Source organism: Salmo salar, chromosome ssa11, assembly GCF_905237065.1.
Source record: "Salmo salar chromosome ssa11, Ssal_v3.1, whole genome shotgun sequence".
NCBI lineage: Eukaryota > Metazoa > Chordata > Actinopteri > Salmoniformes > Salmonidae > Salmo > Salmo salar.
In genome coordinates, this window is record NC_059452.1 from 18,958,929 (window position 1) to 18,971,372 (window position 12,444).

The window sequence follows — 12,444 nt, forward strand, 5'->3', positions numbered from 1 at the left end:
CCAACACGCTGTTGATATTCAGATCATTATAGCATTAGCTATAGCCCTTTTATTGGTATTAAATAGTCTTAAACATGTTGTTGTGTGTGTGAGTGAGAGTGCAAGAGAGGGTGGCAGAGGTAGCGGAAGGGTGAGAGAGTGAGAGTATGAGACATTGCCTGTTATTTACAAGAGTAGCACTGACTGCGATTCATCTCCATTGTTTCTCCGTTAGAGCTCAGTGTCACTTAGGGTCCTTAGCTGTCTGGCCAGCCACATCAGGGCGCTCACACACAAAACTTGTTGTGCCATCACCTGAGGATCTGTCTAATTCAATCTCTGCTGTCTGGCTGTCAAGTGTCTCCTCCTGTGTTTCCTGGGGTTGTAATTATTGACCTCCGTGAAAGACAGCAGTCCTGTCAGTGATACTAAAAGTCATATCTAGCCACTGGGAGTAATATAGTTACATTGTGTCATACTAATAGGCCTATTACTGAAGGGAGAGACTATGTATCTCTTACTTGATGTAATTGAGTGAATATTTTGGGGTGGATTGCAGACAGTTATTTTGCCTTTGAGTTGAGCAGATATGATCCAGCAACAAGGTACAGTGTTTGCAATGTTTGATAAGCAGAGATAAGCCAGCAATACAAATGCAAGACATTGGAATTTTGTGGGGGGGAAAGCCTCACATTATATGTGGACAGTATAATATGTAGCCCATTAGAGTTGAGGAAAACATTTGTGGTTGTATATGTGTAATCTGTATGCTTTTAATTGTCTGTTGGTCACTGTGGCTGTGTTTGATTTGATATATCGCAGATTAAATCAAAAGGCTAATCAACAAATGCGTAAATGCTCTGGTGGTCAATTTAGCTAAGCCTCACAGGAAAATTAGCAGAAAGGTGAGATGATTAGTGTGGAACAGCCGCCAAGAGAGAGTGTTCGTGTATCACTATTGTGAACCGCTGTCGCACCTCTACGTCTCCCTCCAGCGGATTCTGGGGACATTGCGAGCTTTATCGGTGTGGTTATCACACACCCCTTGCTTCTCCCCCCTTCCCTCCACTGTTCCTGAGTTTCGGAAAAATCAAGCAGTGTGTTGAAGGAAAGGTAACAACAAGTGTAAATCCAGGGGACCACGACAGGTAGGAACAAGCAGCAAGAGATTGGATGTATTATTTTGAAGCATATGATGCAAGTTTCTGAATGATTGAGGTAATCGAACAAAATAATGTTATTGCAGAGTATTTTTGGAATAGTATACGTTCATGTGGTATTGTTATATCATTCATTGTGAAATGCTTGGATTCATTCAGAGGTTGTGGAGGTGCATCGATAAACGACCAGTTTAGCCAGTAACATAGATCAGTTTATATATATTTTGGGATGATAATTGAATGAATAAGGCAGTCGCGCTTCTCTCTGTCACCCTCAACAAATCATGCTATAGTTATCGTAGGAAATTATTTAGGTTGAGACCAAAGTTAAGAACAAAATCTTTATGAGTTGCTTAGTTGGATAAAAGTCATGTCAATTACAATTGTACAAGTCGTGAGTAGTCATTTATCAAGCTTAGCTGTCTATAACTGACTGTCTACCAGATATAACACAGTATAAATGAAATGGACATGCTACGCCCGGTTTAACATGACCAGGGAGGGGTGTGTGCCCATGCAGTTGTTGGTTCATGTGTCGGACAACAGGTTGTAGACATATTGCTGGTCAATAATAGGTTATGAGAATCTCTTTTCCACATTTTCGTTTTTATCTGTAACATGTATAGATCAGCACTCTTATTTTTTGCATTTATTTTCCACCATCATATTTTATGTCATTGCAATATATAAACAAATAATTATAAGAACATGGAACCAACTGAACGTTACAAGTGTTGGGCAGATTATTTCGAATTAATTACAACTTTCGGGTTATTGGTTGTTTTATAGTAGCCAATGATCTCAATATGTGTTCTATTTTATGAGTCATATGAGCCCTTGTCATTTGTTCTTATTGTTTCTAACTACCTCGTCAAACACGTATGATTGCTGCCAAGGGCGCCTGATCTAATGTAACATAATTGCTTCAACCGAGCCTCACCCCACTGGAGAGCAGCAGCCGAGTGACTGAAGGTCGCTGTCCGTTGGCGGTGGTGCTGAAATAGGGCAATGTGGATTCTTGCGCCACGGCAGGCTTTGTCACTTTTATATTTTTTTACTGAGTAGCAATTCACCTGTTATTATTCAATCACCTTCATAGCCTACCTCATATGCAAACTTCTTCTGGTCCGAACTTGGATTCTGCTAATATTTATTTGGGTACCTGTAATTTGCTCCTTTAAGATTACGATGATGTTAAGTTTCAATAGCATTTTGTTTGTGGATATATGCTATTTTGCAGATACTTAAAGGCCCAGTGCAGTCAAAAACGTGATTTTTCTGTGTTTTATATATGTATTCACACTATGAGGTTGGAATGATACTGTTGACATTTTGAAAATGATTATGCCTTTTTAATACAAAAGCTGTTTGAAAAGACCATCTGAAATATCAACCTGTTTTGGTGGGTTTAATGTTTTGGCCTGCCTGGTGACATCACCAGGCGGTAAATTAGCCCAATAAGAAAGACAGTTCCAAATCTCTTTGCCAATAACATCTAATTTTCAGATTTCCCCAATCAGACCACTCCCAGACAGTCCTAGAAAAATTATTGCTTTAGAAATTGCTCTTTGCTAAGAAGCTATTTTTGTTTATTTTTGACCATTTTAATTGAAAACAATCACAGTAAGGTCCTTTATTGTTACTCAGAAATGATTTCATATTGAGATAAAAACAGCTGCATTGGACCTTTTAATTTGTGTTTTCTTTACATAGATACAGTACCTGTGTGGACTTTGAAGAGAAGGATGATCGGGAGCATACCCTGTTTTAACCCAGTTGTGATGCTCATGGACAACTTTTTCATGAAGAACACATGAAGACACATTTTGGCTAATCCTGAATCGTAAGTGACTCTCCACAGCTTTCTGGTCATCTAATCGAGACTCCCCAGCCTCCATCCAGCTCGGCCCACCCTGTCTGTTATCGCTGCAGAAATTAAATGACACCTGCCTTCATCTCAAATACAGACCTCTGAGAAAACTCTTTTCCCTTTTGTAACATTCACTACCAAGTCCAAGGATCCATTCTTCTCTTCTATGTATCTAACTCTGTGAGATTTAAGTGCCTCGCTCGGCTTGAATCCCTTTGCCATCCCTAGTAGTTCCCATTACTCTGAGCTCTCGGCAGCACCCACCATCTCTTGCTCCTTACTGGTTGACACCTCGGGTCCTGAGCCAGGATGAATGACGTCCAGGATGCTACCTCCCCAGGGGCCGCCCTTGGTGGCCCTGTCGCCTGCGTCTCCAAAGTGGAGCTGCGCGTCGCCTGCAAGGCCCTGCTGGACCGAGACACACTGAACAAGTCTGACCCATGTGTCATACTCATGGTGCAGAACCAGGGACAGTGGACAGAGGTGAGTACCCCCCATCCCCTGTATGTCCCCAACCTACTGGCCTGGTGAAGTCTTAACTAACATAGTTCACGCCATAATGTACTGATGGTATGAACAATAAGTAATGGATGTTGATGCTAAAACAACTAAGCCTGTGAAGCTCACACCCCAGTAATGAGCTGCATAAGTATCTCTATGATGTTGACATGTAACATTGGGTAGTATGACCCCAGTTTATTAAAATAACAATGATTCCGTGTCTGACGGAGTTGGATAGCATGAGGTGAACCAGAGTGAGTGCTTGTTTCTACTGAATGGAAGGCATTGTCACCTAGCAGGATATGGACGGCACAGTGGGAGGGGCAGCCCTCTCTCCCCGCCCTCCATTTCTCCATATCAAAGCTGAGCCACGTTTGGAGGATTTAAAAAATAAGTATTATCTGGAAGGCAGTGGTGGCTTGAAGACAGGAGTGAGATTTAAGGTGTGAGCTGTTTGTGTGAACGTGTCAGACTGAAGGATGAAATCCTAATCCTGCTCCCATTATCCCAACAGCTGGGCAGTGCACCAGATCACAGAGAACAAAGTAGAGCCAAGGAGAAGTGGCGTGTCTGGTGCTGGCTTGGTGGTATTGCTGCCATCTTTTCTTTTTAAATGGATTCTGATTTATAGAGTAGCTACCTAAAACTGAATTGGAATTCTCAAACAGATCACCAAGAACATTGTTCATCGGAGGAGGGAGGGGGACAGGAAATCTTATTTTCCTTTTCACGCTTCTTCCTCTACTCTCCCTATCTCTTTCTCGCGATCTCTTTCTACGTTGCAGATCATAGTTTCTTGTCTGTCTTGGAATTACACTGGTACACTATCTGCAATATGAGCTGGGGGTGTGTGAGCTATGAATAGCATATTTCCCATGATGCAGTAGTCCACTATAGTAGTCCACTATAGTAGTCCACACTGATATTCTGTATATCTATAAGGCTGTTTGAATTATAGGTGGTTGTTAAAGAAATCAATATTTGTTCCTTCATTCCATTGCATTCCCATATGAGATGGGATGATATGAGATGGGATGATATGAGATGGAATGATTTGAGATGGGATGATATGATTTGAGATGGGAGGATTTGAGATGGGATGATTTGCGATGGGATGATATGAGATGATTTGAGATGGGAGGATTTGAGATGGGATGATATGAGATGGGATGATTTGAGATGGGATGATATGTGATGGGATGATATGAGATGGGATGATATGAGATGGGATAATATGAGATGGGATAATATGAGATGGGATGATATGAGATGGGATGATTTGAGATGATTTGAGATGGGATGATTTGAGATGATTTGAGATGGGATGATTTGAGATGATTTGAGATGGGATGATTTGAGATGGGATGATATGAGATGGGATGATTTGAGATGGGATGATATGTGATGGGATGATATGAGATGGGATGATTTGAGATGATTTGAGATGGGATGATTTGAGATGGGATGATATGAGATGGGATGATTTGAGATGGGATTCCAGCCTGGCACTGCTGATGTATGTTGATATGAATCCGTGGTAGTAAGCACAGAGGCCTACACTTGTTAATTAAGCCATGCATTAGGTGCAAAATATGTTAACAAAGTGGAGGACCATAAGGGTGTCTGTAATGGTATGTAGCGATGCTTGTTGTAAGTGTATATACTGAGTGTACAAAAGTCGTAAAATGTTTAATTCCATGTATTACAAACATGGCACAAACATAGCACTCATTTCAGACCTGCCAGTGGTGCTATAGATCATAGGAAAAAACTAAAAACAAGACAGAAAGGGAGAGTCTTCTAATTACTATATTGTAACGAAACAAATATCATCAATCTAAAAAAGTGTTGGCAATATATCATATACACTGAGTGTAGGAAACATTAACCTGTACGGGATCGTTCCCCCCCACGGGACGGTTGAGCTAACGTGTGCTAATGTGATTAGCATGATGTTTTAAGTAACAAGAACATTTCCCAGGACATAAACATATCTGATATGGGCAGAAAGCTTAAATTCTTGCTAATCTAACTGCACTGTCCAATTTACAGTAGCTATTATAGTGAAAGAATACCATGCTATTGTTTGAGGAGAGTGCACAGTTATGAATTTGAAAATGTATTAATAAACCAATTAGGCACATTTCGGCAGTCTTGAAACAACATTTTGAACAGAAATACAATGGTTCATTGGATCAGTCTAAAACTTTGCACATACACTGCTGCCATCTAGTGGCCAAAATCTAAATAGCGCCTAGATTCCTATGTCATATTTGGGATTTTCTCTTGCATTTCAAAGATAAAAAAAAAGAAAATAAATAATTTTTTTTTCTTTGTATTATCTTTTACCAGCTCTAATGTGTTATATTCTCCTACATTAATTTCACATTTCCACAAAAACCCTGCTCTTCCATGACATAGACTGACCAGATGAATCCAGGTGAAAGCTATGATCCCTTATTGATGTCACTCGTTAAATCCACTTCAATCAGTGTAGATGAAGGGGAGGAGACAGGTTAAAGACAATTGAGACATGGATTGTGTATGTGTGCCATTCAGAGGGTGAATGGGCAAGACAAAATATTTAAGTGCCTTTGAACGGGGTATGGTACTGCAATGATGCTGGGTTTTTTACACTCAACAGTTTCCTGTGTGTATCAAGAATGGTCCACCACCCAAAGGACATCCAGCCAACTTAACACAACTTTGGGAAGCATTGGAGTCAACATGGGCCAACATCCCTGTGAATTGTATTTATTTATCCTTATTTAACCAAGTTCTCTTTTACAGATGAGCCCTGAATGACATCAATTACAGAAAATACACATCAATATAAATACAAAATGCAAGCAGAAAGAAAAACACGGTCAGAAAAAAAACACATTCATCAGTAGTAAAGTCCTCAATCAGCTTTCTGAATTGCCCTAGGGATGAAAAACAAATTTAAGAACATTTTGAAGATTGTTCCACAAATAAGGTGCAAGGAATTTCAAGAGTAAACCATGCCTGAGACACCTTGTAGAGTCCATGCCCTGAAGAATTCAGGCTGTTCTGAGGTCAAAAGGGGGTGCAACTCAATATTAGCAAGTTGTTCCTAATTTCTTGTACACTCAGTGTATGTTGCAATTATGCCCCAATGTATTGGCCTCTCCTCCAGGCATTGCCAGATAATGATTAACAGTGACAATGTTAAATCGTAGTGTGTTGAGATGGGAAGCATTTATTGAGGCCTAGTTAATGGTTATGAATGAGAAATGTTGTAACGATCGTCAAAAGGAGTAGACCAAGGTGCAGCGTGGTATGTGTTCATCTTGAGATTTATTTGAACTCTGAACACTTAAACAAAATAATGAACAATGGAAACCGACCGTCATGTCTTGCAGGCTATAACGAGCAGTACAAAAAATAAGATCCCACAACTACAGGTGGGGGAAAAGGCTGCCTAAGTATGATTCCTAATCAGAGACAACGATAGGCAGCTGCCTCTGATTAGGAACCATACTCGGCTCAACACAAAGAAATAGACACCATAGAATGCCCACCCCACACCCTGACCTAACCACATAGAGAAATAAACCGTCTCTCTCAGGTCAGGGCGTGACAAATGTGTTCCGAGGCTTTGGCAATAATAAAGCTTGGCTGATAGTGTTGAGCACACACTAATCAATTTGTGGCTGTGGTAATGCAATAAAACAACATTTCATGAGGAAATTAACCTGGGTTCTCTGCAAGCTGAGCATTTGAGTAGTTTACATAACTCCCCTAAATTCAGCTCGAGCATTAGGAGGTGATATAATTGATACAACCTAATGTTCCGAATAACCATATCATCCATGTCAGTGGAGAATGCAATTTGTTACAGCAAAACAAATGCCACGAAACAAGAATTCTGAAATGTGAGTCTGTTAAGCCTAGTCAATACTGAATGTCAGTGTGCAAGAAGAATTGAGAGATAGGGGAGGAGAAAGAGAGGGTGAGAGAAAAATACTGCATCCCTGCTATCTACTGTTTGCAATGGTCTGTTTACCCTTTGACCTAAAAAATATATATAACTCTCACAACAGCTTTGACTGTTCTTTGAGGGCTGCCTTTAGTTCTCTTTAGTTCTTTGTGTTACACACTGTTACAGTAACTATATTCAAATGACTTTAATCCCCTGTGTGCTAGCTATTCATTAGCTGTGGTTCACAGACATACAAATATGCGCACCCTTCCACACACACACACACACACACACACACACACACACACACACACACACACACACACACACACACACACACACACACACACACACACACACACACACACACACACACACACAGGGAGACAGACACACCACTCAGAACTTTGTCATATCTGTCCATCAGCTTTAGGAGATTGGGAAGACGCTTAATTTGCCAATTGAGCAAGAGGAACAAGACAATATTGTGTTTTATTGTCACGGATGTAAGTGGTAGTTCATCAATGTAGTCCATGCAGTGCGTTGAATTAGATTATTCTTTAGCCTGAATCTTCCAGGCAGCATTAGACTCACTGCTACACTATATATACAAAAGTATGTGGACACCCCTTCAAATGAGTGAATTTGGCTATTTCAGGGGTATAAAATCCATAGACTAACCTTGGCAGTACATGGGCTTACTGAAGAACTCAGTGACATTCAACGTGGCACTGCCATAGGATGCCACCTTTACAACAAGTCAGTTCGTCAAATTTCTGCCCTGCTAGAGCTGCACCGGTCAACTGTAAGTGCTGTTACTGTGAAGTGGAAATGTATAGCGGCAACAACGGACCTCCAAGTGCTGAAGCGCGTAATGATCGTCTGTTCTTGGTTGCAGCACTCAATACCAAGTTTCAAACTGCCTCTGGAAGTAACTTCAGCAGAAGAACTGTTCGTTGGGTTCTTCACAAAATGGGTTTCCATGGCTGAGCAGCCTAAGATCACCATGTGCAATGCCAAGCGTAGGCTGGAGTGGTATAAAGCTCGCCGCCATTGGACTCTGGAGCAGTGGAAACGTGTTCCCTGGAGTGATGAATCACGCTTCACCATCTGGCAGTCCGATGGACAAATCTGGATTTGGCGAATGCCAGGAGAAAGCTACCTGGCCGAATGCATAGTGCCAACTGTAAAGTTTGGTGGAGGAGGAATAATGGTCTGTTTTCAATGATTCAGGCTAGGCCCTTTAGTTCCAGTGAAGGGAAATCTTAATGCTACAGCATACAATGACATTCTAGATGATTATATTCTTCCAACTTTGTGGCAACAGTTTGGGGAAGGCCCTTTCCTGTTTCAGCATGACAAGGCCCCCGTGCACAAAGTGAGGTCCATGCAGAAATGGTTTGTCAAGATCGGTGGGGAAGAACTTGACTAGCCTGCACAGAGCACTGACCTCAACCCTATCGAACACCTTTGGGATGAATTGGAACGCCGACTGCGAGCCAGGCCTGATCACCTAACATCAGTGCATGACCTCACTAACGCTTTTGTGGCTGAATGGAAGCAAGTCCCAGCAACAATGTTCCAACATCTGTAACAGCCTTCCCAGAAGAGTGGAGGCTGTTATAGCAGCAGAGGGGGGACCAACTCCATATTAATGCCATGATTTTGGAATGAGATGTTCGACGAGCAGGTGTCCACATACTTTTGGTCATGTAGTGTATCTTATCCAGAAGTGGTGCGTGGGTAAAATCACTGGGGAAGCCAAGCCAGAAAAAAAGCCATATTACAACCTATGTGTTGTGATAATTGCGTTGTTTGCTCTATAACCTGTTAGTTCATATGCCTTGCGACTGTGATATATAGGCCAAAGGCCCGAGGCAATAAGAAGACACAGTGGCAGAATAAATTCAACCACACCTTTGTTTCATCACAAAATCAGAGAGCAACCGTTGTCCGGTGAAGTCCACAAAGCATACTACATGTATCAAACAGTTACATGACCTACAGCATAGTCAAGAAAGTTCATGTTTCTGACATTTTCAAACTACTAAACAACTACAATTATGAACCACAGAGAGATACTGCATGTCGCAAAGAAAACAGGAGCTGCCGCCACTATTCCAGCACCATTTCAGCTTCAACATTTCAACATCATCAAATCACCTATGCATAGTCTAATACAGTGACAACTAAAAGATACCAAAAACTATTTAGTCCAATCATTGTAAGTTACATATGATGTGGCTGTCCATGGTTCTGATTTATTTGTGTGTGTTGGTGAAAGTATAAAATAACATGTTGACTCACCCTACTTGTAGAAAAACACCAATGCCACCCTCCTCCCTTTCATGCTGACAAAATGGTCTATGACTCTCATACAGTACAGTCTTATTTTTTTGTTGTTCTAGGCTACCTGGCTAAAATAATTGCACGCTAGCCCAACTTCCTTTCATGGGCAATGTAAGCCTTCTACATGTAGCTACATATTGAACTTCCATCCTCTCAGTCTACAATGTAGTTTATGGTTGGATCAGAATTGCCTTTATAATCATTGGCTAGGACGGAGAACTAAGTAAAACCACAAGTCCAAATCCCTATCTACATCCATGGCTAATTTAGGAAAGGGTTTTTAACTAGCTAGCCACCAGAGGACAACAACAAAACGAGATGCAACAATTCAAGTTGTTTCAATAGATGCCGTATTTCTCTATGATAGCACTGAAGCCAAATCCAAACTGGCTTCCATTGACACTTTATTTTGGTACGCCAGGACCATTCACAGTTGAGCTCAATGCTGATTGGCTATTATTTTATACTTTTTTTTAATCAAGGGAGGCCAAATGCTTGCTGGCTTCCCTTGGAGTCAATGCTACAGGCAGCAGCAATATCGTACTTTTTATGACCAGACCGCATCAGATAGATGGCCTACACATACAGAGACAGAGGGGCGCAGTTTCTCTCGCTCGGATGTCTTCTCAGGTGAGATAAATTCAGCCTATTGCGAATTGAAGGACAGTTATGAAAACACATAGACACGTAAGATACATTATTTCGTTTTTTTTTCTTGGTAAAGGATTTGGGAAAGCCTGGCTTCCCTTGGCATTCATCAATACATGCCACTGATCTTAACCATACCAGTGCTGTTGATATACAGTGGCTGGAGCATGTTTGTCGATGTAGAAGCCAATTCATGGTTTTACTAAAGATAGAATTCAGCAAAACAGAGAGCTGTGTCAACATAGTTGGGCTGGGGAAGAGGCCTTTGAATGAACACTCCCTTGTGATATGTGTTGTACTGCTTTGTATTTCAGTCTTTGGTGGCCCACTCCTTTTCTCTGAAATCCATCTGAACAGGGATGCAACATTGTCATGCAAATCATTTGCTCATCATGCCAAAGGCTGAGAAAGACCGAGTAGCTAAATCGACACACATCTTGCTTCTCTCTCTCTCCTGCCGAACGAATGCAGCGCATTTTTATTTATTAATTTTATACAATATTCTGCCCATATTAACACATTTATATACAATATACTGTCACCAGCCAGCCGTCATTCACCAGCCAAACGCGCACACGTGTCGGGTGTGCAGACGAAAGAGTCGCCGACAAAAGAAGGCTTCTGCAGACTTCACTGTAAAATATAGCGTGGTGCAGCGGTGCTTCAATGGACACAAGGACAAACCCTCATAACGTTTTTAGTTGACGATGTGATTATACTTATTTTATAAATGTTAGGTATCACGAAATCGACTCACATTTTTCCTCTCTGAATCCCCCCCACCTGTAGCGGTTTTGCATTCTAATGTTTGTCACTGATACAACTTTCCCTGTATGAAAATTACTTAATTAGATTCCTCTTTTCTCTGTTGGGTAAAAAAACGTCAAATCATGACATCAGTTATCTTAAGGTCGGAAAGTCGTAGCTCTAGAAAGATACCCGAGTTTCCGACTTGGAATTCCGTGTTGGATGACAGTTAAAAAATATTTTTCCCAGTTGGAGCTAGTTTTTTTTCTCCAGAGTTCCCAGTTGTTTTGAACGCGGCATTACACCCCTACTCTTACGATAAGTGCCATGGATTTTTTTAAGCCCACAGAGAGTCAGGACACCCATTTAAAATCCCATCTGAAAGACCCATACGCAGGGCAATGTCCTCTTCACTGCTCTGGGGCATAGAGCCCTACAGTGAGGGTGTCAAACAGTTGGATATAAGAGCAACGTCAACTCACCAACATTATGACCAGGAATACGACTTTTCCGAATCGGATCCTCTGTTTGGTCCACCACCCAGGACAATGGATCGGATCCCGGCCGGCGACCCAAAACAACGGCGCCGCAGAAGGGGCAGACGGAGCGGTCTTCTGGTCAGGCTCCGTAGATGGGCACATCGCGCACCGCTCCCGAGCATACTACTCGCCAATGTCCAGTCTCTTGACAACAAGGTAGACGAAATCTGAGCAAGGGTTGCCTTCCAGAGAGACATCAGAGATTGTAACGTTTTTTGTTTCACGGAAACATGGCTCACTCGGGATACGTTATCAGGGTCGGTACAGCCACCTAGTTTCTTCACGCATCGCGCCGACAGAAACAAACGTCTCTCTGGTAAGAAGAGGGGCGGGGGTGTATGCCTTATGATTAATGAGACGTGGTGTGATCATAACAACATACAGGAACTCAAGTCCTGACCTAGAATTCCTTGCAATCAAATGCTGACCGCATTATCTACCAAGAGAATTCTCTTCGATCATAATCACAGTCGTGTATATCCCCCCTAAGCGGACACCTCGATGGCCCTGAAAGAACTTCATTGGACTTTATGTAAACTGGAAACCACATATCCTGAGGCTGCATTTATTGTAGCTGGGGATTTTAACAAGGCTAATCTGAAAACAAGGCTCCCTAAATTTTATCAGCATATCGAATGCGCGACACGGGCTGGCAAAACCCTGGATCATTGTTATTCTAACTTCCGCGATGCATACAAAGCCCTCCCC

The 12,444-nt window shown here is 41.7% G+C and overlaps 1 protein-coding gene across 3 annotated transcripts in view; it reads left to right on the top strand.

The window, feature by feature from the left end:
• Window positions 1-1,057: 1,057 nt before the first annotated feature.
• The window catches only part of LOC106562089 (copine-7), a 38,619-nt gene continuing 27,232 nt past the window's right edge, over window positions 1,058-12,444 (top strand). Inside the window, exons 1-2 of one of the 3 annotated variants that reach the window (XM_014126654.2) lie at window positions 1,058-1,127; window positions 2,853-3,492. In XM_014126654.2, the coding sequence (XP_013982129.1) occupies window positions 3,319-3,492 (174 nt within the window). In that variant the 5' untranslated portion in view covers window positions 1,058-1,127; window positions 2,853-3,318. Of the gene's footprint in view, window positions 1,198-2,852; window positions 3,493-10,317; window positions 10,433-12,444 lie in introns of those variants that run through there. The other 2 variants (XM_014126655.2, XM_014126656.2) reach the window with 2 other exon arrangements.